At 37.1% G+C, this 24,982-nt stretch overlaps 6 protein-coding genes across 10 annotated transcripts; 4 read left to right on the top strand and 2 right to left on the bottom strand.

Annotated features, from left to right (window-relative positions):
- Nucleotides 1-609: 609 nt before the first annotated feature.
- On the top strand, nucleotides 610-1,791 carry LOC18024989 (ethylene-responsive transcription factor RAP2-3). Its single transcript, XM_006406745.2, has 2 exons — nucleotides 610-858; nucleotides 1,044-1,791. Exons 1-2 carry the CDS (start codon nucleotides 699-701, stop codon nucleotides 1,604-1,606), a joined length of 723 nt encoding a protein of 240 aa, XP_006406808.1. The 5' UTR covers nucleotides 610-698; the 3' UTR covers nucleotides 1,607-1,791.
- A 1,613-nt stretch (nucleotides 1,792-3,404) lies between these two features.
- On the top strand, nucleotides 3,405-4,776 carry LOC18024988 (60S ribosomal protein L19-2). Its single transcript, XM_006406744.2, has 3 exons — nucleotides 3,405-3,554; nucleotides 4,008-4,150; nucleotides 4,260-4,776. Exons 1-3 carry the CDS (start codon nucleotides 3,451-3,453, stop codon nucleotides 4,631-4,633), a joined length of 621 nt encoding a protein of 206 aa, XP_006406807.1. The 5' UTR covers nucleotides 3,405-3,450; the 3' UTR covers nucleotides 4,634-4,776.
- A 296-nt stretch (nucleotides 4,777-5,072) lies between these two features.
- Nucleotides 5,073-13,847, top strand: LOC18024987 (phospholipase D zeta 1). Of its 3 annotated transcripts, XM_006406743.2 has the most exons (20): nucleotides 5,073-5,547; nucleotides 6,081-6,182; nucleotides 6,350-6,456; nucleotides 6,559-6,697; nucleotides 6,923-7,093; nucleotides 7,556-7,729; nucleotides 8,126-8,368; nucleotides 8,453-8,569; nucleotides 9,205-9,344; nucleotides 9,504-9,653; nucleotides 9,899-10,055; nucleotides 10,137-10,619; nucleotides 10,809-10,919; nucleotides 11,433-11,579; nucleotides 11,665-11,862; nucleotides 12,008-12,109; nucleotides 12,413-12,544; nucleotides 12,808-12,873; nucleotides 12,953-13,014; nucleotides 13,163-13,847. In XM_006406743.2, the coding sequence occupies exons 1-20, from the start codon at nucleotides 5,305-5,307 to the stop codon at nucleotides 13,410-13,412; spliced, it is 3,294 nt and encodes a 1,097-aa protein (XP_006406806.1). In that variant the 5' UTR covers nucleotides 5,073-5,304; the 3' UTR covers nucleotides 13,413-13,847. The 3 variants fall into 3 exon arrangements, with proteins under 3 accessions (XP_006406806.1, XP_024015062.1, XP_024015063.1); XM_024159294.1 differs by lacking the exon at nucleotides 5,073-5,547 and having other exon boundaries at nucleotides 6,078-6,182; nucleotides 6,375-6,456; nucleotides 13,163-13,846; XM_024159295.1 differs by lacking the exon at nucleotides 5,073-5,547 and having other exon boundaries at nucleotides 6,125-6,182; nucleotides 6,931-7,093; nucleotides 13,163-13,845.
- Nucleotides 13,848-15,872: 2,025 nt separating this feature from the next.
- Nucleotides 15,873-17,962, top strand: LOC18024986 (probable protein phosphatase 2C 41). Of its 3 annotated transcripts, XM_006406742.2 has the most exons (6): nucleotides 15,873-16,004; nucleotides 16,213-16,481; nucleotides 16,685-16,972; nucleotides 17,130-17,250; nucleotides 17,356-17,579; nucleotides 17,672-17,962. In XM_006406742.2, exons 2-6 carry the CDS (start codon nucleotides 16,233-16,235, stop codon nucleotides 17,843-17,845), a joined length of 1,056 nt encoding a protein of 351 aa, XP_006406805.1. In that variant the 5' UTR covers nucleotides 15,873-16,004; nucleotides 16,213-16,232; the 3' UTR covers nucleotides 17,846-17,962. The 3 variants fall into 3 exon arrangements, with proteins under 3 accessions (XP_006406805.1, XP_024015152.1, XP_024015151.1); XM_024159384.1 differs by lacking the exon at nucleotides 15,873-16,004 and having other exon boundaries at nucleotides 16,329-16,440; XM_024159383.1 differs by lacking the exon at nucleotides 15,873-16,004 and having other exon boundaries at nucleotides 16,388-16,512.
- Nucleotides 17,963-18,181: 219 nt separating this feature from the next.
- Nucleotides 18,182-22,537, bottom strand: LOC18024985 (pumilio homolog 24). Its single transcript, XM_006406741.2, has 17 exons — nucleotides 22,244-22,537; nucleotides 22,093-22,146; nucleotides 21,857-21,918; nucleotides 21,676-21,757; nucleotides 21,458-21,581; nucleotides 21,302-21,385; nucleotides 21,041-21,155; nucleotides 20,742-20,892; nucleotides 20,528-20,641; nucleotides 20,195-20,266; nucleotides 20,032-20,082; nucleotides 19,905-19,955; nucleotides 19,587-19,694; nucleotides 19,288-19,476; nucleotides 19,105-19,179; nucleotides 18,559-18,812; nucleotides 18,182-18,472 (listed from the first exon to the last, which is right to left on the bottom strand). The coding sequence occupies exons 1-17, from the start codon at nucleotides 22,481-22,483 to the stop codon at nucleotides 18,346-18,348; spliced, it is 1,953 nt and encodes a 650-aa protein (XP_006406804.1). The 5' UTR covers nucleotides 22,484-22,537; the 3' UTR covers nucleotides 18,182-18,345.
- A 707-nt stretch (nucleotides 22,538-23,244) lies between these two features.
- Nucleotides 23,245-24,453, bottom strand: LOC18024984 (F-box/kelch-repeat protein At3g16740). The gene has a single exon (XM_006406740.2). The coding sequence runs from the start codon at nucleotides 24,451-24,453 to the stop codon at nucleotides 23,260-23,262; it is 1,194 nt and encodes a 397-aa protein (XP_006406803.2). The 3' UTR covers nucleotides 23,245-23,259.
- Nucleotides 24,454-24,982: the final 529 nt, after the last annotated feature.

The following is a 24,982-nucleotide window of genomic DNA, read 5'->3' as shown; positions in this document are numbered from 1 at the left end:
CATAAAGCAACTATAGAACACTGACGGTTATTATTTTCTTACAGACAAGTTTTCTGGTAAAAAATTTAGTTCCATAAGAATAGCGTCGTTAACGAGAAACTTACTTTTGAAAAACGCTGCATGATGAACGTGAGACGTTTAATGCAAAGTAATTAAATTGATACGTTTAAGATGATTTTACTTGGTTTCTGCTTTTTTTGTGCCTATCTATGAGATTCCCTTTTTTGTCAACTATAGAGCTTAGAAGAAATAAATTTACAATAAATTAAATTTCTTTGTAGCTAATAACCCTGCGTGTTATCTCCAAATTCTACATGTTCTTCAATTTATCTTCCAGATAAAGATCACGTGGAATATCAGTATGTATACATTTAGGAAGCATTCATTACCCGGCGCTTCGTGGACGCAACACTCCAAATTCCGATTAATAAATTAATGACATTGTCATACGTTTTTTCCCTTTCAGAATGCACGAAAAAAAAGTTTTAGTTTTGTCGTTATATGGATTAAATTTGTTGTAACCGTCGTGTATCAACGGAACGTATAAGTATTAGTATAATTTTAATAAATTCATTACGACTTTATACTACGTACTTAGTATAAAGAGATTATTTCGCCTATAAATTGGATTTCACCTCCACCGCACCAATCTCCGTATTGAACCCTAGCATCAGAGAACAGAAAAACAAACTGAGAAAATGTGTGGCGGTGCTATAATTTCCGATTTTACCCCTTTCGTCACCAAGGCCAAGGGTAGGAAGCTCACGGCGGAGGAACTCTGGTCAGAGCTCGATGCTTCCGCCGGCGATGACTTCTGGGGTTTCGATCCCACCTCCAAGCTTCGATCCACCAAACAAGGTACGATTCAAATGATCATAAGGAATATCAAACTCTCAGAAGAATCAATATCAGGAATATAAAAAAAAAAAATAGAAATAATATTTCGAGAAGTTACGGGAAAGATGATTGCGTAGGGATTCTTTATTTGGATTTTTTTTTCGCTATCTGTGTGGGGGTTATATCTGTAATTTTACACCTTGAAGCGAGTGTGAAAGAGGAGGCGGCGGCGGAGAAGGAGCCGACGACGACGGAGAAACGTAGGAAGAGGAAGAACGTTTACAGAGGGATACGCAAGCGGCCGTGGGGAAAATGGGCGGCGGAGATTCGAGATCCGCGAAAAGGAGTCAGAGTTTGGCTTGGGACGTTCAACACGGCGGAGGAAGCCGCTATGGCTTATGACGCTGCGGCGAAGCGGATCCGCGGCGATAAAGCCAAGCTCAACTTCCCAGATCTTCTTCATCATCCTCCCCCGCCGTCACCTCCACGATCGATTGATCAGCCTCCGGCGAAGAAGCTCTGCGTTTCCTCCCAGAGCGAGTTAACTCAGCCGATTTACCCGGTTGATTGCATTGGATTTGGGAATGGGGACGAGTTTCAGGAACCGAGTTACGCGTTTGATTACGATCTGAAACAGCAGATATCGAGCTTGGAGTCGTTCCTTGAGCTTGACGGTAACACGGTAGAGCAACCGAGTCAACTCGACGAGTCCATCTCCGAGGTGGTGGATATGTGGATGCTTGATGATGTCATCGATCGCCTCGTATGAATAAATCAAGTAATAATAATTTGAAAAATCAAATCAAATAAAGTCTGTAATATAATGTATGTGTAACCGCCGTTAGTTTTTAAGATGTCATTGGTACATGAGACTGCTAATGATACGTGTTGCGCCGTGTGTAGTGAATGTTTGGCGTTATTTCGACTCAAATCGAGCGTTATATTGCCGTTTGTGCTATTTTTATTTTCTATAATATAGATTTGTAATATAAATTATAAAATTTTCAATGTAGATTCTTTTTTCTTTAAAGCAGCTATTTTTGTTGACTCGGTAGTTTACCAAGAATTAACCCAATATTTTTTCTTAAAAAAAAATGGTTTGTATTGACTGGGTTTCAGGTTTTACTTCTGATCAATATTTTTCATAGGAGATGTTATTTTAAAGTGGAATATTTACAGGTTTTCTTACAAATACTTGGAAGTTGTTGAAACAAGGAGTGACATACAGTATACGTTTATGTGTACTAGCAGAACTCTAATTTTCCGTATAAAAAAAAACCAAAAAAACTCTTATCTTCCTGAAATGTATATTACGTATACATGCATATGATTAAATAAATAATGCAGATGGGGTTAGATGCATGAACCTAGAAGCCTAGTTGGTCTTATAAGAATTATAGTGGGTCCCTGCAATGTTTCAAAGATTTGCCAAAAATCTATTAGTTTCACGAGACTGTCTATTTGTTTCACGATTGAGAGAATCATTAGTATTTTAATACTACGCGCATTTATTCGGTTAACTGCAGTACTCAAATTAAAATAACTGAAATGATAGCATCTAATGATGTCTGTCTTAAAACTATGAGTTATATACTCCATTATAACGTACATCTAGCCGAACTGCGATTATAACAAAATTATTATCCACACACGCCTATCATGTCGTACTGGAATCCAAGTCAATATAACCGAAACGATTTGTTTTGTGTGTTTTCAACCAATCACAATTTTTTCTCGCTCAAAGCTTGATTAGGCCAACCCAAACATAGTAAGCCTAGTCACGTTTACCATGCTGATCATGTACCTAAATTCTGGAACATGACATCATGCTTAAAACAAACTCGTTTACTGTAATTCATAGATTTATGTGTTCCCTGACCCTCGTCATGAGATTGTAGTCCATTAATGTTCCAAAAAAAAAAAAAAAAAGGAGATTGTACGAGTCCATCCATCATTTGACCATCGTCCCTTTGGTTGCTTTTCTCAATCAGTAACCTTGTCTTTTTTCTCCCCACTTGGAACAATCTAAAATGATTCGCATTTATTTGACTTGCAAACAAATAATGTTATCCGTACGTGCGGGTTATATGTAAGATAATGATAATGTATAGCAGTAATATGTATATTATATTGTCAATGTACAACGCATAGTTATATATAGTAAACGAATGTATCCACCCACAACCATTAATAAAAAAAAAAAAGTAATTTCGTCGGCAATCAGCCGATCAGTATAAAACTTTTGTCCATAAAAATATCGTGGAGGCGATAACTATCGGTCTATTTTTTTCTAACATACTGATCAGATTCAAATCTTATATTATAATAGATCTGAAAATTTACTTTCCTATTTCACCTTGTTAACAATTCTAGTAGAAAACCGTGCATTGTCCCTTTCTTGTAGTAGACGGAACATGGTTGCAGTATTTTTTAGTTTTCACAAATTAAACATACAATGGGCCGAAATAAGGTCCATTAAAAGAGGAATGGGCCTAATTACACCCACTCGAGTGAACATACATTTTTGTCGTTTTATGACGAGTCAACTTTTTAGCTTGACTAAAAAACCTAACAGAGAGATAGGCGGAGAAGAGAAGAAGACGGTGAGAAGCCATGGTGTCGCTGAAGCCCCAGATGCGGCTCGCCGCATCCGTAATGAAATGCGGGAAGGGAAAAGTGTGGCTTGATCCCAATGAATCTACCGATGGCCAATTCCAGTACGATTTAGATTCTTTTTCAGCTCTCTTCTTCGATTTTTACTAAATCAGAGCTTGATTGTTTGAGTTTCATTGAAAGTGTGTTTTTTTTTTTTGGTTTGGATTTTTTTTGTGACTGTAATTGGTTAATTCATGAAGTGAGAATGCAACGTCGTTTCTACATTGTGATGTGACAAATTAAAGTATGGTAACAGTCTAATGAAATTGAGGCCGTCTTGAATTCGAGTTTGAGAAGAGCTCGGTTGATTTCTGATAGACTTATATCGTTGTAATATTCTGCATAGAGTTTATATGAATTGTTATGCGATTGAATTTGATTAAGGGTCTATAATGTCAGATGGTCTGTTTGATTTTCAGATAGCTCGCTTATTCTTAACTAGTTTATTCCACAAGCTTAGTTGAGCTATCAAGATTCATCTGTAACAGAGTGGTTGATATTTCTTCTTAATATAGAGGATCATCATCTTTAACAGGGCAGAACATTAGGAAGCTTGTGAAGGATGGTTTCATTATCAGGAAACCCTCCAAGATCCACTCACGTGCTCGTGCAAGGAGATTGAACGATGCCAAGAAAAAGGGTCGTCACTCTGGATATGGTGAAGAGACCGAATGAGATTAATATCTTGTTGTCTCTCTCTCTGGTTTTGGTCTACATTGTCTTCTTTTGTACCACCACTTCTTATGTTTTCTGTCTTGGTTTTTCAGGTAAGAGAAAGGGTACAAGAGAGGCAAGGCTACCAACCAAGATTCTCTGGATGACGAGGATGAGGGTAATGAGGCGTTACCTAACTAAGTGCCGTGAGACGAACAAGATCGACAAGCACATGTACCACGACATGTACATGAAAGTGAAGGGTAACGTGTTCAAGAACAAGCGTGTGCTTATGGAGAGCATACACAAGTCCAAGGCTGAGAAGGCGAGAGAGAAGACACTCTCTGACCAGTTTGAGGCTAAGCGTGCTAAGAACAAAGCTAGCAGGGAGAGAAAGTTTGCCAGAAGGGAGGAACGTTTAGCTCACGGACCTGGAGGTGCAGAGACAGCTATTGTATCTTGTGTTTACTTTCTTCCTCTAGTATAAGATTTCTTTCTTATTTTGTTGGCTTTTTTTTTGTTTTCTTTGAAAATGATTTTGTAGCAGATTCTTTTCTGAAGAAATATTTCTCATGTTTTGGTACCTCACTTTGCTATTTATGAAATTCATCAGTTTTTTTCCCCTCTTCACATTCTGTTTTCTATTTATGAATCCATTGTGTTTTTAACTAGAAAGAAATTGAGCAATATTAATAACACCCCAAATCCAGCAATTGAAAGTTAAATCTATGAACATTATTTTTTTTTTTTAAGAATCAAGCGGTTAACAGTTGGTTTTTTTTATAAATTGTGAGAAAATAATGTAATGTAACATAAACAATTAACAAAAATCCGGTATCGGGACTAACCGTAATTGAGGTCAAAGTCGACGTAGTTCATCTTCACTTTGCTTTCTTCTTCATATACCTGTAAAACAAAAACTAACCCCGTGCCTCTCTCTCTCTCCGACTTTTGAATTTTCCCCTCAGATTTATCTACTCCTCGCTGGATCGTCGAACGATTTGGCGTCTCAGGTTGATCGCTCCTAATTGGAATTCTCGGGGGTATAAGCACCCGAAAGGCGTAAGGATCACGCGACGGGAGAGTCGGAGAAATTTTGGTTTTTTGCTTTGCTAGATCTTGAAATTTTGGGAACGAATTGGGTAATTCGATCGGAGGATGGCGTCTGAGCAGTTGATGTCTCCCGCCAGTGGCGGTGGAGGACGCTACTTTCAGATGCAGCCAGACCAATTCCCTTCGATGGTCTCCTCGCTCTTCTCCTTCGCGCCTGCTCCAACGCAGGAGTCTAATCGTATTTTCGAAGAATTACCCAAGGCAGTTATCGTCTCCGTCTCTCGCCCTGATGCTGGCGATATCAGCCCCGTACTATTGTCTTATACCATTGAGTGCCAATACAAGCAGGCGAGTCCTTCTTCTCTTTTTTTTTTTTTCCTCTCTTCTTAGAATAGTCTAGGTCAGAGTTATGTCGTCGCATAATAGATGCTTGGATCAGAATCTGATTTCAACTGGGGGTATTTAGAATTTCACGGTTACAGGAGAAGACTACCAACTCCTTCGAATTAGTTTTGCTTGGATAGTATTTTTTTTGCTTGATTCATATCCTAGTCATACAAGCAATTTCCATGCGCTTTTGAATTTTCAAGCCTGACTTTTGATCGAAGTAGCAACTCTATTCTTAAGATTCCTAGTTTTTTGGGTTCAAATTAATCGTTAAGATTATATTCATAGACATGCTCTTCAAAATCGTCAAGTTTGACCATTAATTGAGGTTATATGGCTGATATATATCCATCGGAAGGCCAGAAGCGGAAACCCATTTATCAATATATATGGTTCTCTTTACTTTAGTGGAAAGGCTGCTAATTTTAGTGGTGCTTTCGTCTTTTGAATACTTGAAATTCTTGAGTCCTAACTTTATCGCTTTTATGTAACAGTTCAAGTGGCAACTGGTGAAGAAAGCATCTCAAGTATTTTATCTGCATTTTGCATTGAAGAAACGTGCTTTTATTGAAGAAATTCACGAGAAGCAGGAACAGGTTCGTGTTAAAACTTGAAATATCAAGAAATCTTCTATTAGTTTGTGCTTCCCATTGAGGGAACGTATCAGAGGCTTTGCATTAGGCTGTTTCTAAATCGTTTTTCATTGCCTGCTTGATGTTGTATCAAGTTTTGATGTTGTTTTCTTTGGAATATCATATTAAAGGTTAAAGAATGGCTTCAAAATCTAGGAATAGGGGATCATGCACCTGTTTTGCAAGATGAAGATGCTGATGAAGTCCCATTACATCAAGATGAGAGTGCCAAAAATAGGTCAGACTTACGAAATGATTTTTGGCCGGATAAGTTGCTGACGTGGTCTGTTACTCTTCCATCGGATGTCATTATTTCTGACAAGTAGGCTCTTGTTTACAGAGATGTTCCTTCAAGCGCTGCCTTGCCAGTCATTCGCCCCTTGGGAAGACAGCAGTCCATATCAGTTAGAGGAAAGCATGCAATGCAAGAATATCTGAATCATTTTCTAGGCAATCTTGATATTGTCAATTCACGAGAGGTATATTTTTATAATCTATTTCGCTGGGTGGTTCGAATACTTGATCATAGTCAATCCTTTATGTCAAGGGTTGTTCTCTTTTCTATTCTAGCTAGAAATCTGAGTACAGCAAGTGAATGTTGAAGGTTTTTATGTATTTCAAGCTTTTATTCCCATACGCATTGAGCTTCATTCCATTTCTGAGGCTATATGCATGCATAGTTAAATGCTAAATGCCTAATATAGGTTTGCAGGTTTTTGGAGGTGTCGATGTTGTCATTTTCACCAGAGTATGGACCCAAATTGAAAGAAGACTTTATTATGGTAAAACATCTACCAAAGATTTCAAAGAGTGATGAATCTAGTAGATGCTGTGGATGCTGTTGGTTCTGTTGCTGCAATGATAATTGGCAAAAGGTATGAAAGTTGTCATTTTCTTACTCATATTCATGTATTTGTAGATTGCTATGAAAACTGGGTAATCTGGAGCCTCCTATGGCATGACTCGTGAGCTTTGTATATGTGTTCTGTGGTAATCCTAGTCACCCCTCCCATTCTTGCTTTGGCTCCCAACGCGTATGAAAAACTAATATATCAGAAGAAAGTTGATTTCACCTGTACTAGTTATTTTCCTATTGCCAAAATTTGTCACTACTATCACTGGAGAGGTGTTGAGAATCAAAATTGTTTGAATGTTTATTAAGTTTGAAGAACTAAATCGTTTTTCTAAGTCTGCTATAAATCTTTATGTTCGTCGATGTATGTGCTATTGAGACTGCAGTTGTCTCGTCTTACAATTTATTTTTTTTTATATCAGACAATCTTAATCAATATGACAAGATAAGATCGTATCTAAGGTTCTTTTTTTCTCCAGTACAGGTGTGGGGGGTACTAAAGCCGGGTTTTCTCGCCTTATTAGAAGATCCATTTGATGCAAAGCTATTAGATATAATTGTTTTTGATGTTCTACCAGTCTCTAATGGAAATGATGGTGTGGATATATCACTAGCAGTAGAACTGAAGGATCATAATCCTTTGCGGCATGCATTCAAGGTTAGCCTTTGCTGCCCTACTATCTTTAGATTGATTCTGTATTTATGCTTACTCCATCTATATAAACTTTCATAATTTTTTTGTCATATTCCTTGTTTGATGACCTCTGATGTTGTTCTTTTATGCTTTGAAATAGAAATGAAAGTAAACTCTCCTATTTATCTTATGCTTGGGAACTGGACACTAACTAGAGTATCTGTTGCGCTGTGGAAAAGGAAGATTAGGATATCTCTCTTGTTGTCAGTTAAAGTGGGATTCTATAGAATCTTTCTTTGTATAACCTTAATAGTTGAATCATCCTCAGTTTCTTTCCCCTTTTTTGCTGCACAAATTATTCTGGGTTTGGATGTCAACGGGGGGAATCCATGCTTAATAATTTTTGTTAAAAAATCCCAGGTAACATCTGGAAACCGGAGTATAAGAATAAGGGCGAAAAGTAGTGCAAAAGTTAAAGATTGGGTGGCTTCTATTAACGATGCTGCTCTTAGACCTCCTGAGGGTTGGTGCCATCCTCATCGCTTTGGCTCATTTGCTCCCCCGAGGGGTTTGACAGATGATGGAAGTCAGGCCCAGTGGTTCGTAGATGGTGGAGCAGCTTTTGCAGCCATTGCTGCAGCCATTGAAAATGCTAAATCTGAGGTCTGTCACTTTCCATTGCAAGGTCTGGAGACGGATGAATTGTTGAATTTTATATACATCATAAATTTCTGACTTTTCTTGTAGATTTTCATATGTGGCTGGTGGGTGTGCCCAGAACTCTATCTAAGGCGCCCTTTTGAGTCCCATACTTCTTCCAGACTTGATAACTTGTTGGAGAACAAAGCTAAGCAAGGAGTTCAGGTACTAATGACAGACATGCATGTGCTTTAGTTTATAGCTACTTTTTCTGTTGTGAATCGTCATTAGTGAAATGGAGATCTTAGTTGCTAGGTTTAGATTGATGAACACGTTCTTACTTATAGATTTCTTTTTTTTTCCCAATTTTGTCATTGAAGTCTATGGCGGTCTCTTGGTAGCATGCCTTGTTAGACATTGTGTGATCTTGCAAAGAATCTCTGAGGTTATCAAATAAGACATAGTTTTTGTTTATACTTGGTGACGCATTGAAACTGGTAAACAGATATAGTTTGGATGTAATCATTTTTTCCCTCTCCTTTCAACAGTTGCCCTTATTTTTAATGGAACTTTTGCTCAAATTTAGTTTATTCAATGCTTGTTATACTCTGGGATAATCTTGGTAAAATTGATTGCTGACTTCGTTTTTCTTGATTTTTTTATACTCTTAGCCTGGACACGATAAATTCCCATTTTACATAGTATTGACATTTGTGAGTGTGTTTTGTTCAGAATTTTATGTTCCTCTACTCAAGGAGATCGCTCTGCCTTATTTCAACAGTGTTACAGTGTAGAAATGTTAATTGAATGCAGTGTATGGACTTTCAAGTTTTCATTTGTGTAGTACTATCTTTCTTCAGATATACATCCTTCTTTACAAGGAGGTTGCTCTTGCTTTAAAGATCAACAGTGTATATAGCAAACGCAGGCTTCTTGGCATTCATGAGAATGTCAGGGTACTTCGTTATCCTGACCACTTCTCTAGTGGTGTCTACCTCTGGTATGTTATGGTGGACTTTTGCAAAATATCACTCTAATATGTCACAGTACTTTCTCTCTAATTTCTCTTTCTGGATTTGGTATTAGATAACTGTACCTTTATAACTCATATCTGGCCTAATCGGAAAGGATTTTGATCTACCTGTGCATTGTTTTGTAGGTCTCACCATGAAAAACTCGTCATCGTCGATAATCAGGTATGCTTTATTGGAGGGCTGGACTTGTGTTTTGGTCGGTACGACACGTTTGAACATAAAGTAGGAGATAACCCTCCTGTTACATGGCCTGGAAAGGACTATTACAACCCCAGGTAAAAATTATTGTAAAAAGTCAACTTGGCAAATAGAACAGATATTTACATCTATAAATCAACTCTTTATTCGCAATAACCAAATTTGTTAATACTCATCGAAAATCAACAAAATTAGCTTGCAAGTAATTTTACCTGTGATTTTTCCACCATTCAAATTTTGGATCTTCAGTACAAACCAGGACTGCCATTACTTATTTCATGATTACGAATCCTACCCTCTGAACGCACTTAAATTTTTGCAGAGAATCTGAACCCAACACTTGGGAGGATGCTCTGAAAGATGAGTTAGACCGTAGAAAATATCCACGGATGCCTTGGCATGATGTGCATTGTGCGTTATGGGGTCCACCTTGCCGTGACGTGGCTAGGCACTTTGTTAACCGCTGGAACTATGCTAAGGTTTAATCATTCTTCATGGACTCTTTTCTATCTATTTGGTTTTTTTTTTTGTTATAACCTTAAGATTCCAATGTTTATCAGAGAAACAAAGCACCATATGAAGATTCAATTCCGCTTCTTATGCCCCAACATCACATGGTTATACCCCACTACATGGGAAGGCAAGAGGAGTCAGACACTGGTTGCAAGATAGACGAAGAGAGCAGTATTAAAGGGATTAGAAGAGATGATTCATTTTCTTCTAGATCATCTTTGCAGGACATTCCATTACTTTTGCCTCAAGAGCCTGTTGATCAGGATGGTTCGAGTGAGGGGCATAAAGCAAATGGAATAAACAATAGAAATGGTCCTTTCTCTTTCCGGAAATATAAAATTGAACCAGTTGATGGAGATACTCCAATGAGGGGCTTTGTAGATGATCGTAATGTGCTGGATCCTCCAGTAGCAAAGCGTGGTTCTAATGCAATAGATTCAGAGTGGTGGGAAACTCAAGATCGTGGTTATCATGTTGGGTCACCAGATGAGACTGGGCAAGTCGGTCCAAGAACTTCATGCCGCTGTCAGGTGTGTGTTATGGAAGTTATTAGATACTAGTAATCTGTTGAATTCCCAATTCTAATAGAACAATTGCTACTATGTAGGATCCTCTTCTGTTTCCTTCTTGCCTTCAGCTTATAATCTTTGAAATTTTCTCATTATCATAAAAATCAGAATATCCCTTCAACATTTACTACTGATTCGACCTATTTTCAGATTATACGAAGTGTCAGTCAGTGGTCTGCTGGAACAAGCCAAGTTGAAGAGAGTATCCATTCTGCTTACTGTTCTCTCATTGACAAAGCTGAACATTTTATCTACATTGAGGTATTTGCTGGAAGAGTTTTTTTTTTTTTTCCCATAGAATCACAGTTTAGTCAATTTGATAGACCGAGTGGTTAGAGCATCCTATAGAGTGTCATTGAAACAGCCTAACATCTTATGCTCTAACAATGTATTTTGCAACACTATAGACATATCAGAAGAAATATGAAACATTCTGCATAATGTGAGCTGTCAGACAAATAACAGGCACATGTATTGCTCTCCTGCGTCTGATTTGGCACCGCTTTAATTCCCTATTTTCCTTGGATATTTGCTGGAGATCCTGCAGCTGTCTTTGGTCACCTTATCTTACCTAAACAAATAATTACTGTCTGGTGAAAAAAATTAATCCCATATTGGACCTGGACAAACTTATGTAGCATTAAGTAATAGTCCTATTCCCTTGCTCCTGCGCAAATCCACCGTGCAAATCATTAGTGCTTCCTATTAAGTAATAGTTCACATTTGCTCTAGTTTTCTGACTTTCTGTTTGCATCTTGTGCAATGTGTCTCCAGAATCAGTTTTTCATATCAGGCCTTTCTGGAGATGACACAATAAAGAACCGAGTCTTAGAAGCGTTGTACAAGAGGATTTTGCGTGCCCATAACGAGAAGAAAAGTTTCAGGGTTGTTGTTGTTATACCTCTCCTCCCGGGGTTCCAGGTTAAGTTTTCAGAAGACTGTATTCTTTTTCAAAAGAATTTGCCCCTAATATACATTTGTTTTAACTGAATTATATGCCTGGCAGGGAGGAATTGACGACAGCGGTGCAGCATCTGTTAGAGCCATAATGCACTGGCAGTATCGAACCATATACAGAGGACAGAACTCAATATTGAATAATCTGTACAATACTATTGGCCCAAAGGCTAATGATTTTATTTCCTTCTACGGCCTTAGAGCGTATGGTAAACTTTCTGAAGATGGACCTGTCGCCACTAGTCAGGTAATAACTCAATCATCATCCATGGGTTAGATTTGCGCATTGTTGCCTTTTTAGTGATCACAGCACCATATATATAGCTTACCTGTTTTTTTTAAACGTAGCGAGTACTGGAAAATGTGAATACTATATCTTTCTGTCCATGCAGGTGTATGTTCACAGTAAAATCATGATAATTGATGACCGAGCTACATTGATTGGATCTGCCAATATCAACGACCGTAGTTTGCTTGGCTCAAGGGATTCTGAGGTCATATTTATACACGTGCTTTCTTATGTTATGCATCGATTTCTTAAAGCTTATTTCATATTTGACATTAAGGTGAAGATCATTTTAAATAAAAAATATAGTTATAGAGGTAGAAGAATGGAATTAGTTTATGTGAAAACGTTTATCTTTTTGTTAAAGAAAGTATTGGTGCTTCAACATGTTACAGCGGAGTTTATACGTAGAGATGAAATGATTTAATGCTTAATATTTATTTTTGTCTTTTATAACCACATATATGCTAAACATTTAAGAAGCATAACATGCTTGCATGCTTTCTATCAGATTGGAGTACTAATCGAAGACAAAGAGTTAGTAGATTCGCGCATGGCGGGAAAGCCATGGAAGGGTGGCAAATTTTCCTTGAGCCTTAGGCTCTCTCTGTGGTCCGAACACCTTGGACTTCGTAGTGGAGAGGTTTGCATTATATCCTTAAATTGTTTCCCTGCGTGGAAGATGTTTCTACTAATAAGCATAACTAACAGAGTTAAGAAATTTCAGTAAATAAACAAATCTCAAATTTCAAAAGCCTTGGAAAATATTCTTGTACTTAGACCTAATGATGCAAGATAATCTAAGTTTCTTTCAAACAATGGTTGTGACTGAATTGGGTCTTAAGACTCTAAACGCTTCCCGTACTTTTATTACAAGAAATGTGATCATTGGCTATTTGTTTCCAGATTGATCAGATAATTGATCCCATCTCTGATTCAACGTACAAGGAGATATGGATGGCAACCGCAAAGGTTAGAAACGTGATACATATTGAACTTTTTAATTTCACTAGCCAGATATAACCCGCGAGCTTTACATCTCCCAATGCAGACAAACACGATGATATATCAGGATGTCTTCTCTTGTGTGCCCAATGATCTCATTCATTCAAGGTACGATTTTGTTCTGTCTTTTCTTTTTCCAGCTTTGGACACTATCAGTTCGTTAGCTTGAAAATAATTATTTGGGGCTACATTTGCAAACAAAAAGATTGTGGATTATATGGCCTTGGAACATGAAGCGTCTTGAATATATATGCAGAATGGCGTTCAGACAAAGCATATCGTATTGGAAGGAGAAACTGGGACACACCACAATCGACTTGGGAATAGCACCAGAGAAGTTGGAGTCTTACCACAATGGAGACATCAAGAGAAATGATCCGATGGACAGACTAAAGTCGATAAGGGGACATCTCGTCTCTTTCCCTTTAGATTTCATGTGCAAAGAAGATCTAAGACCAGTCTTCAATGAAAGTGAATACTACGCCTTTCCTCAAGTCTTCCACTAAAGATCATACCTCAATTCTTGATCGCGGATTTATTCAATGACCGCTTTACAAGACGAACACTTACATTGCTATCTAACAATATCATCTCATATGTTTATTGGAAAAACTAAAGATGCTTGTATAGGAATATGATGTTGGAAACAGGAGGGAACTCAGAAGAGAAGCCATTTTGCTATTTTTGGTTGCTCTCTTTCGAGGTAAAGAAAGAAGATACAAATCCGTTTCTTAAAGTTAAATAGTTACCATCTTATTTATACATACTTAACTTAAAAATATGTCAATCGACATATGATATGTAATTATGCGAGAAAAGACTGAATAATATAGTGTCGGTGTCGAGATCCACGAGGGACCATGTGACACGAAGGGGTTTGCGTCTTTTGTTGTTTTGCCACTGAATGAAACAACTCCATCTTTGCCACTTGCATCTTCTCGCTGTGTCATATTTTGTTCCGACTGTTTGTATCTATTTGTGTGTTATATATGACTCGGTATACAAAAGAAAATTCAAATATGAAAAAGTAACACCATGTGGAGGATTTGGTGATCAATTGTATCTTTTTACAGGGATATACAAGTCACATATGAAAAATTTAATTTCCATGTATACTCTTTTAGAAAGAGCTTTTCCATCAAGAAATTTATGCAAATATACTTATTTTTTTTAAAAAAAAATTGGTTTTCTACATTGCGACCGTGCATGTAGCATAATTTTCCACCTAGTGCAAAATAATAAAATATTATCTCTTTCTATATTTTATAACTTTATTTCACAACAATATTATTACCACCCACCTAATTAAGTCCGCACTCGTAATAATTATTCAAACTTCTTTTAAAATTTAAAGTCGTAAGCACTGATATCTATGACCTAAGAAATCTAGCCAAGTGGACATGTATAAAATCTAACATATGCAGTAGCTGGGCACATCTATATATTATATTAATTAGGCATAGATATACAGTAATACAAATGTACGTATAAGCGGATTATTTTATTGAAGGAAAGTAAAAAATCTATATACAGTTCATGTGATATATACACACGTAACAGTTGATGCGAGCCCATATTTTTATTGCATACCATATATATATATGTTCAATAATTTGCGTATAGAAAACTGAAAAAGATACTAATGTCATTATGATGTGACCCCTACAAGTCATAGAAAAAGTTTGCAACAATCTTATTATTACAATGCATAACTTGCTTAGCCATTGCAGCATAAAATTAAACGGTATGTAAACAAATGTTATGAAAGTCTAGATTAAGACCTAAAAATTCCGTTATATAAAAATATATCTTTTGATTAATAAGAAATACAATGCATAGCTTGCTTAGCCATTGCAGCATAATATTATACTCAATGTCTCCATTTTTTCATGTGTAGTTTATATAATTTTGTGTACGTAACATATATACCTCAAGGATGTCGTTCTCACTCTTTTTTTTTTTAATTACATTTGAATGATAGGAACGTATTATCTGACTAAGGTGTAATAAAATAATAATTTTAAAGATAAGAATTGTTTCGGATCAAAGGCACTTACTTACCATTAGCTTTTAGATTCGGGAGCCTCTCACAGCCACAACTTTTTACGACAAGTGCTTATTGTTTAACAAACCCCACATGATATCATTTTATATTTCCACCACATTCATTAATTTATATTCAATTTCTTCACATCCACATTTAATCTAGACATTTTACTTTAAAAGTATATACATCTCTATCCTAATGAGGTATTAACCAGCTATAATACTCATATGTCGGTCTTAAACAACTTTATTATTTATCATCAAAACAAAAACAAAAAAGTTTGATTGAGCATTCACTGTGGTTGTGCTTTGTTTTTGTGTTCGAGTCATTTGACCCCAAACATAACATATTTCCATTTTCTTCTCTTTGGTGATTGCGTTGAACTGACATCTTCATTCGCCTAATACTTCCATATGCATTAGCCATTATTTTTAGTAATCTTCATGTATGATATATCATGAATACATATATCATACATGTGATATAGATTCATATATCATTTTCTTCAATCTAAGATACACCCTTTGACAGAATATACATATGTGCATATACCTTTTTAAACTCTAAGATACACTAAATCGACATACGTAAAAACATTACAAGTACTTTTTTACTTGTACATCGATCAAGTATTTATAATTCGCTTACGAGCCTACATACCTAACAAGTAAACAGAAAAGCGCGTCTTCATTTAATAATGATTTCGTAGCTCTCTAGAAGTAAGGATATGTTGCAAGTAAATCACCTTTTATCAATTGGAAATACGTATAGCAATTTGTTATAGCTTTCAGATGTAAATTAACAACAACAAAAAACAATTGTCGTCAACTTTATGCTTAACATATACGTGTCCTTATCGACATGCAAAACGAATTTAATTATATATGTATTTGTACGTGTATATGCATTAAATAAACGGCGTAGAATAGTCGAAGGAGAGAAAGAGACGATGAGTCATACAGACGACTCACCAGCTTATAAGTAGTAAATCCAGCAAAAGGAAAAATATTCAACTCAGAAAGTCCGATCAAGAATATTCACCGGAGAAAAGGTAATTTTTCTAATTAAACCTCCGGTTCTCTTTCTCTTTTCTTCTGTTTCTCTGTTCTTTTAATTTTGGATGTCACTTTCTTTTGTTCTTCTTCATCTTAAGAAGCTGCAAATAATCATGTGTTTATATATACCTAAATTATCTTATCACTTGTTAATACTCTGAACAATTGTAACTTATACATAATCTTATTATATTTGAATTGTAGGATCATAAGAGCATTTGAGAATGGTGCTTTTGCCTGCATTTTTGGACGGGTTTGCAAGAAGCGTGTCGACAAAGAAAGCCAAACATCTATCAGAAGATGAAGATGGAGGGAGAGAGATCGCTAAATCGATGATTAAAGATTCAAAGAAGAATTCGACTTTGCTTGGTTCTTCAGGGTTTGTCAACTCTGAAACCTCCAAGAGATTTACCTCTATTTGTTCTAATAGAGGTGAGAAAGGAATTAACCAAGATCGTGCCATTGTTTGGGAGGTACTCTTAATATAAATACAATATATGTTAGGTAATTTTTTCCTCCCATGAAACTGATTATATAGTAATGATGTCTATGAATAAGTAGGAAAAAAATATAATGGTTAAATGGAACCATGATCTAGTTAGTTAACAACTTATGTATATATGAGAGTTAAAAAACTAAAACTTGTTTTTAACGAATATATATGCATGATATATAGGGATTTGGTTGCCAAGAAGACATAACATTTTGTGGGATGTTCGATGGACATGGACCATGGGGACATGTGATATCCAAAAGAGTCAAAAAGTCATTTCCATCTTCTCTGCTTTGCCAATGGCAACAAACTCTTGCCTCCTTATCGTCGTCGCCGGAATGTTTCTCTCCGTTTGATCTCTGGAAGCAATCTTGCCTGAAAACATTCTCCATCATCGATCTTGATCTCAAGATCAATCCTTCCATTGATTCTTACTGCAGCGGCTGCACCGCTCTCACCGCCGTCTTGCAGGTACCATATATACATATGATCTTGTGACCATACAATTTTTTTTTTTCATTACAAAGCATAACATATCATATCAAATTTTGGCGACTATTATTTGATATATATTTCTATCTAAAAAGTAGCTAAATAATGTTCGAAATTTGATTTTGGATCTATGTAGGGTGATCATCTTGTTGTAGCAAATGCTGGTGACTCACGAGCAGTAATAGCAACTACTTCTGATGACGGTAACGGTTTAGTGCCGGTTCAGCTCTCGGTAGACTTTAAACCGAACATTCCCGGTATATCTCTACACGCCATTAGATATTAAAAATTTATTATTCAGATGAAAAGATTCGATGAAATATGAACTAACAACTGGTATGTCTTTATTCCATGTTAAACAGAAGAAGCAGAACGGATAAAACAATCAGATGGACGATTGTTCTGCCTAGCAGATGAACCGGGAGTGTATCGAGTGGGTATGCCAAATGGAGAATCACTCGGTTTAGCTGTTTCAAGAGCATTCGGAGATTACTGCCTTAAAGACTTTGGTTTAGTCTCAGTACCGGCAGTGACATACCGAAAGATAACCGAAAAGGACCAGTTCCTCATCTTGGCAACCGATGGGGTAAGATATGATCAATATATTCACTTTTAAATCAAAATCGGGACATAGACAAATATTTAATTATATGATAATGTTTGTGTGCGCTTATGTAGATGTGGGATGTGATGACAAACGATGAGGCAGTGGAGATAGTAAGAGGAGTTAGAGACAGGAGAAAGAGCGCAAAGAGATTGGTGGAGAGAGCTATGATACTTTGGCGTAGGAAGAGAAGAAGCATCGCCATGGATGATATCTCTGCTCTCTGTCTCTTCTTTCACCCTTCTTAATTTAGCTGCTCTTTAACCTCTAATACATATATATCAATGTATTTTGAGCTTCAACAACAAAAAATGTGATATATATATATATATATATATACATTTACATAGAATAATAGATGTTGTGAAGAGAGTGGTTGAGACTAGAAATGGGTAAATCAGAGTTTCACCATGTTTTTGTAATTTGGCATGTAAAGGTCATTAGGCGACTCGTAACGTTGAAGTGGCAAACAATGGCAGGCTGAATCAGTGGATCACATGCATAGCTCTGATTAGGATTAGTCTCTGAAAGGAACTAATTAAGTTGAAGTTTGAGAATGGAGCAAACTATGACGAAACATGACATCAATTAAAGTAAAACATATGCAATTAAAGATTGAGTTTTGTAATAGGTAACAGCGGTTTTTAGAGCTGCATGAAGATAATAATGAAAAACTATAACAGAAGGAAGAAAGGACAAAATTTGACATAAACTCGCCAAGTTAATCAGCAATGATGGGCTAGCTGCATCACTCAGATTTTTTGGTTTCTGGGATTTTCAGAGCACCTTCGTTCACCAACACTTGAAGCTCTTCCTTGGCCATCTCACGCACTTGAAGATCTTCAGTCTCTAGGAAAGCAGATATTATCTTTGAACTGCAGGAAAAAAAAAAGAGATTCAACACAGATTCAGATTTCATGGACTTGCTTGTTTGCAGAGAACTGGGAGTGATGATGCTAACCAGTGTCCTTGAGCCCACAACCGACAATTTCCAGACAAGGCCTTCTTATAGAGAATGGAAGCAAAAGCAGGGCAATCCAAGACAAGCCTTCTTATGGTTCTGCTTGAATGAAAGTCTTCCAGGATGTGCTCTGACTTCTTCTCTGGTTCTTGGGTTTTCGGCATTGCTGCTACAGAGGCAATGGCTTCGTACAGCTCACGCAGCTTCTCGCTCATAGATGGGCACAGAATACCATCAGCGCCTCCCATTGCAACCTGATACGAGATAAACGTGAAAATGGGGAAAACAAGAGAATAACTGAAAGCAAGAAAATCATGCCAATACAGAATGTGACAGTTGGAAAATATGTTATGAATGGAGATCTGGGCGTACGAGTATATACCCTAACAAATATGGTGTGATTGGTATCTATAAGTTAATAGTTACATGATTTTGTTTCTTGCCTGGATATCAAATACATTTGTTATGAAATTGCTATAAGAACTTTTCTCTCCCAACGTTTTTAAACCATCACAACAAAAGATGCAAGAAATCAAAACTCAATACCTCATACATGACCTCTTTGCCAACGTTTGACTTGAGGAATTCCTCAGCGTTCTCCATACACACATCAATAAGCCTCTGTCCAGAAAAATAAAGAATGTTCCATGAGAGGTAATAAGACTGAAGCTGGAACATTTTATGAAAACAGCCAATAATCTGAAAAACTAGTCACCACATCACACACACCTCAGCAAGGCCACTGTTGACTAGCAACTCCTGCCTTCGCAAAAGGGGATCTTTTTTACTGGCTGCAACAGTGACCTTTTCTTCAATATCTGTATTTTCAGTTACTGTGTCTTCTTGTTCATCTTTCAACTCCTCACCAGATTCTTTACCATCTGAGTCCTTTGTTTCAGAGGATGTCTCTGACTTATCCTGAAAGTAAATGGTAAAGATAGACAGGTCTTATAATCCAGTCTACTTCCATAAGAAAGAATACTGCTAGCATCTTGGTTAGGTAGATAGTTAACGTCATATCATCATACCATTAAGCACAGTGATGGAACAGAGAGATCAAGAGACGCCAAATCATCGTGGCTGAAATAACGTGAATAATTTGGATGAAGTAGCTGCAATAGTGGTCTCCTACCATTCTGCAGGCACAATTTCGAAGCCATACATTAAGAGAAAATATTAATATTGGAAGAACTCAACGTACTTGTCATAGAAAGGCCTAAAGAAAGCAAAGAGCAGAAATCCAGACCATATCACGGAGCCGGTAAAAGGTTAGATGTCATCAGACCAAATAAATGAGACTAAGTATATTATCTTAGCCTGCTTTTAATTATAAAATGAACACAAACCTTTTCCATAACAAGATCCTTTAAGGTGGCCTCAAGCTCACGAACAATCATCTGTGCATAGTTGAACAAGATTTAGAACATACGAGTATCGAATCCAGCAATCTCTTATTTGGTTTAGGGGAACTACCTTGGTCACTAGCTTTGTGTCATCAACTATAGAAAAAATACATGCAAGAACCTGAGAACACAAAGTAGACAAGAATTTATCTGAAAAAATGATTATAAAGCAGCAGTGAAGCACTATAAGTGGTAAGCAAAACTCTAAGAAAAAAAATCAAAGGTTTTCTTACCATACTTCCAAACTGATCAGAAGCCATCTTTGCAACATGATCTTTCATTGCTTTGATAATCTTCTTTCTCTCCTGCAAAGAATATGATTAAGAAAGAGCAGAAGTTCAGTTTACAGTTAATATGGATATCTCTACCGATAATTATATGAACTCGAGGTCAAAATAGATGTCAACCATGGAATTTATTTATAAGATTGTTTGATATTTACATTAATATCACGGATTACAGATACAACCATTAGGAAAAGTATGAGTAGTAAATCACTCGTATTATGAGTTGACAAGTAAAAAGAAAAAGGATAACTAATACTATAAAAATAAGAGAATGTGTACCTTGGCGCTTCCATGTTTGATACAAAGCATAGCAAGCCTAGAACCATCACGGGTATGAACCATACGTAAAAGAAGGGGGCCTGTCAGTTGCTGAATCACAAATGCAGCAGATGTCTGCCAAAAAAAAAAAAAATCATTTAGTAAAAATAAGAAAATTGTAAAGCAAAACAAATTTTAACTCCGAAACATTCACATTTTTTTTATTTTTTAATACCTTATCAGCAATTGTCAAGTATTCAATCAGCAATTTGTGTATGATAGAGTGGTCAACAATTCCCTTCTCAAGAATTGGTTGGATAATGCCAGTCATGTGTCGAACAACAGTGCCTTTTTGTAGCCCTCGCTTAGCGATGATGTCTACCACCCTAAATCGCATTGAGTAACTCTTAATATTTGATCAGTTCATCACAAATAACATCAATGAAAACTAAGGAATTCCAAAAACGTACGAGAGTCTGGCTTCTCCATTTATTGAATAGTAGAGTTAGACAAGGAAGATCACTAAAATTTTACCTTTTTTCGGTAGCTGAGGTCAAGCCCTTGAATAACTGAAGCTCTGGAGAATACAATTCCCCAAGGAGTTCTTGTTTTTGTGCTGCAGTTCCCAGATTGTATGCATACTCCACAACTTGGGGACAAGTTAAAATCAAAGAGAAAGTGAGCTTCGAAAGAAATGGCGGATGCTCTGCGGCATCTTTATAGAACATACAGGACTTGTTTGTGGAAGTGAGTCGTCCAAAATTATAAATGTCGAAACATCAGTACTCCACATACCAATAGATCCGACCATGTGACGGAGGAGGGGAGCCACGTGTCTTCGGAGGCTGGATATATAATCTGTCAGCTGCTGCTTAGATGCTGCATAATAAATCACTTAAATTAGTTGACTGCATAAGCAAGAATACAGTTCGGCTTGAAGTTAGTTCTTACCTCCATCCAACATCTTCTTTAACAAGTGAACAGCATACGTATTAGTAGCCAGGTTAAGAAAGTGTGGTTGTAGTTCTTTGAAGACAGCTTCCTTTTCAGCTTGTGAGCAATACTTCACACACGTCTACGTAACATAAGAAAACAACAGGTCACTACATAGATTCTTTGGAATTTGGCAACCTCTTTTCACAGAAAGCAACATACAAAAATAAACACACCTGGAGAACACGAGATGAAAGATGAGAAACTGCAATCTCTGGGATCTTCCCCTTCATCTTCTGTATAGCTTCCGATATGAGCCTAATAAGTAAGTTTTAAACCAAGAATAAGCAAACAAGTATAAGAAAAGAGCGTTTTTAATCAAAGAGTACATATAAGCATTCTTTATTGGATACTAACTTTGATCGATCTTCCTTGCCAATGTCACGGCGCCTCATCTTCTCCCATAGAGATGCAAGCTCCTGATATGAAGAATGAAGAGTGATTAATTCCGCTTGGAAAGAGTGAAAAAAATTGTTGATCAAACCATATTATTCTAGTTTTAAGCTTGAGGTATACAATTTTATCAATCCTAATGTTACAATTGAAGTGAGGAAAGCTAAAGCCAGAAATCTCAAGTACAAAAAGCTACATACTTGCTCAAGAGTGTAATGTGGTTTCCTCCTCTTCTTCCTGGCTTCTGTCAGCTCCTGCAACCCAAACAAAACACATCAAGAATCAGAAACCAAAACTACAATTCAAACTTTTTTAATCATCGGACATAGGTTCCAAATCCAAATGTTTAACCTTAGCCTGAACACGACGCTCCTTCTTGGACAACGTAACACTCTTGTCTTTGTCTCCAAAAGATTTCGGTTTACCAAATTTAGGTTGTTCAGGCTTTTGATTCTGAATGGTATGGCTTTTCTTGTCGGGAGTAGACGACGCCAACTTTGGCTTCTTTGATTTGAGAGCATTGAATTTCTCAGAGCTTTCGCTATCCTTCCTCTTGGTCGATTTCTGCATTTTCAGTCCCGTGGAAGCCATTGTTGACAAACTTCCGTTTAGCTGCAAAAGTGTAGAGACAGACAGGGGTTTTACAGTTCTAGGGTTTTGGAGTACAAGAGAGAACGGCGATACCGCTTTGTTTGGCGGAATTAACGAAAGTACCAGAAAAGGCTCCGCGTCCTTTGAAAATTACACTTTTGCCATCACCAAAAACGGTCCGGTCCGGTCCGATTTTCTGATTTTCTATTTTTTGGTTTAAGTTAAAACCAGATAAATTTGTGTTCTTCTACCAAAACATTAGTGTTCTTCCCTTCATCCATTCAGAAGCATCTCTATATGCAGCCATTGATTTATGTGCCCGTGAAAGAGGTGGAACCATTGTTATATAGTACCATTTAGAACGGAGACCATGGGATGTTGATTTACAGAGAGCAGATATTTTCAATTCTGTTTAAAGCCTCTTTTTCCTCTGCTTTTAAGCTCCTTCAAAAGTCTCAATAGAATTTGATTTCTGTAAGAAACATGGTGTGAAATGCCTTTTAGGCTAATTAGCAGAGTAGCATTGCTAAATAGAGCTTCCAAGGAAACGTTGCAGGAGCCAAACAAGATCTCAATTTTTCACATACAGTATTTTGATTCGATATCCATTAGAAAAACAACAGGATGAAAACAGAGTAATGAAAGCATAGGTCATGTTGAGAAAACAGATGCCAATGGTAAAGCACTCATTGTCAAGATACAGATTAGTGATCAAAGATTACAAAACGGAAAAACAGTAAACTGTACACAGGTTAGGCGTTGTTAATGGGACTGGTTTAATAAACAATCTGGTTCCTCTTCCTTTTGCTTCGCCGTGCAGGTTGCTCCATTTGCACTGAGCTCGGTACATAACAGCAAGCAAGTGGCCAACAGTTATCTTCTCTAGATTCGCCAAGATCCAATTTTTTGTGGTATCCATTATTTCCCATGATGTAAGCTACGTTGATAGAGATAGGCAAAAAATTGTTTTTATCAAAAGCCACCGCAACTTCTTTCTTCTGGTCAATGAAGAAACTCACAGCGTTACTTAGAGGTCCCATGGTGTCCACCTCTAAGAACAACTTGCTCCAAGACACGTCTTTAGGCTCAATCTTAGTGGTTACCCAAATCTCCACCCTCAATGTCCCCCTCCGTTGTAGTAACACCGCAAGCTGCTCTTCTCTAACTCTAGAGAAAGCCAAAGTATCGTCATAAGTAGCGTGAAAAGGCAGATTCATATGCGGTCCAAATCTCTCTGTTGTGAAATCAAAACAGACCAAGAAACTACGCCAATGTAGTATATCTGCTGGTTCGAGCTCACCACACCAGTAAGTGTTGCCCTTGAGAGATACGCCGCGTTGATTGAAGTGTATATAGCAGGTGGGAGTCTCACGAAGAACCTTCCATGAACTAGACTTTAAACTGTATATTTCACACTCACGGATCGGGACTCCAACTCTACTCGTATCGTATACATCCAACAATCTCAAGATTTTGTGGCGACGAAGCGAGCCGTTCTTCTTCTTCTCCATCTCGTACCCGAGAGCATACCTGTCATAAAAGCAGTACGAAGAACTTCTGGGCTGTTCGATCCACCTTGTTTGACCACTATAAGGGTCCCAAACCACAAGCCTCGAGTCCATGTCTTCGGTGACGCATAGCAATAAACCGTCGCAGTGAAAGACTCTAGATATATCGACTTGATGATTTGCATCGTTTAGGCTGATGAGTTTAGCTAGTTGGTTTATGGAAGTATCGAAATTGTCAAGACTGACGCTCGTTAGATAAACCCTAAAATCCATAACCATGATCGCCAGGAACTCATCCTTCTCCGCTGCCGATTTTTCTTGATCAGCGATGTGTTTCTTTCTAAAGGTCTCGTCTTTCATTAAAGTATTCCACTTTTTGCAGGTAGATCGCACTGATCTCAGAGATTTCAGCGGAACCCTAGAGAGCACCTCCTCTAACACATCCCGTGGAAGATCGGACATCGTTACCGTTGATTCTCCCATTTTCCAATTTAGGTCAACGCTTCCTCAACTATTGGAAATTTTGTTTTTCTCCGACTTCTTCCGGCGGCTATGATTGCGATTGCGAATTGAAGACTTAAAAACCAATTGGGCTAATCGTGGGCTTTAAATTTACTGGGCTTCTTAATGTGAGAGTAATAATGTAACAAAAATATCAACAGCAAGACACACATGATACGATATGGATTAAAGAGTTTTTGTTTAGTAAAATTACAGTTTGGAATTTTGTCTTACACTTCATACTCGGGAATTGTTGAGCTCGATGGTAGGCAAATGCAACACACGTTTCTAATGAAGAAGAGCTAGTAGCAACTACCAAAGTCAGTTTGTTTAGATGTGGACAAAGATGAGCTAGTAGCGAAAAACACAACAATTCGAAGCTTTTTTTTTTTTTACACGTTGGTTTCATATTTAAAATATTAAATGTTTTTTAAAAAATCTATGAAATTGTATGTCTGATTGTTAATGTTTTCTGTACCTACAATTGAAG

Source organism: Eutrema salsugineum, unplaced genomic scaffold (genome assembly GCF_000478725.1).
Source record: "Eutrema salsugineum unplaced genomic scaffold, Eutsalg1_0 scaffold_13, whole genome shotgun sequence".
NCBI classification, from domain to species: domain Eukaryota; kingdom Viridiplantae; phylum Streptophyta; class Magnoliopsida; order Brassicales; family Brassicaceae; genus Eutrema; species Eutrema salsugineum.
The sequence above is the reverse complement of the archived record's forward strand: the minus strand, read 5'-3'. Positions and strand labels throughout refer to the sequence as shown.

Excerpts from the sequence above, each read along its gene's own strand:
- LOC18024989 (XM_006406745.2), top strand. The coding sequence starts at position 699 with ATGTGTGGCGGTGCTATAATTTCCGATTTTACCCCTTTCGTCACCAAG. Across the intron at positions 859-1,043 it reads GCTTCGATCCACCAAACAAG|CGAGTGTGAAAGAGGAGGCG; the intron begins GTACGATTCAAA and ends TACACCTTGAAG.
- LOC18024988 (XM_006406744.2), top strand. The coding sequence starts at position 3,451 with ATGGTGTCGCTGAAGCCCCAGATGCGGCTCGCCGCATCCGTAATGAAA. Across the intron at positions 3,555-4,007 it reads TCTACCGATGGCCAATTCCA|AGGATCATCATCTTTAACAG; the intron begins GTACGATTTAGA and ends TTCTTAATATAG. Across the intron at positions 4,151-4,259 it reads GGGTCGTCACTCTGGATATG|GTAAGAGAAAGGGTACAAGA; the intron begins GTGAAGAGACCG and ends TTGGTTTTTCAG.
- LOC18024987 (XM_006406743.2), top strand. The coding sequence starts at position 5,305 with ATGGCGTCTGAGCAGTTGATGTCTCCCGCCAGTGGCGGTGGAGGACGC. Across the intron at positions 8,369-8,452 it reads TTGAAAATGCTAAATCTGAG|ATTTTCATATGTGGCTGGTG; the intron begins GTCTGTCACTTT and ends CTTTTCTTGTAG. Across the intron at positions 11,580-11,664 it reads CTCTCCTCCCGGGGTTCCAG|GGAGGAATTGACGACAGCGG; the intron begins GTTAAGTTTTCA and ends TATGCCTGGCAG.
- LOC18024986 (XM_006406742.2), top strand. The coding sequence starts at position 16,233 with ATGGTGCTTTTGCCTGCATTTTTGGACGGGTTTGCAAGAAGCGTGTCG. Across the intron at positions 16,973-17,129 it reads CTCTCACCGCCGTCTTGCAG|GGTGATCATCTTGTTGTAGC; the intron begins GTACCATATATA and ends GGATCTATGTAG. Across the intron at positions 17,251-17,355 it reads CTTTAAACCGAACATTCCCG|AAGAAGCAGAACGGATAAAA; the intron begins GTATATCTCTAC and ends CATGTTAAACAG.
- LOC18024985 (XM_006406741.2), bottom strand. The coding sequence starts at position 22,483 with ATGGCTTCCACGGGACTGAAAATGCAGAAATCGACCAAGAGGAAGGAT. Across the intron at positions 20,083-20,194 it reads CTGATCAGTTTGGAAGTATG|GTTCTTGCATGTATTTTTTC; the intron begins GTAAGAAAACCT and ends TTGTGTTCTCAG. Across the intron at positions 19,956-20,031 it reads ACACAAAGCTAGTGACCAAG|ATGATTGTTCGTGAGCTTGA; the intron begins GTAGTTCCCCTA and ends AACTATGCACAG.
- LOC18024984 (XM_006406740.2), bottom strand. The coding sequence starts at position 24,453 with ATGTCCGATCTTCCACGGGATGTGTTAGAGGAGGTGCTCTCTAGGGTT.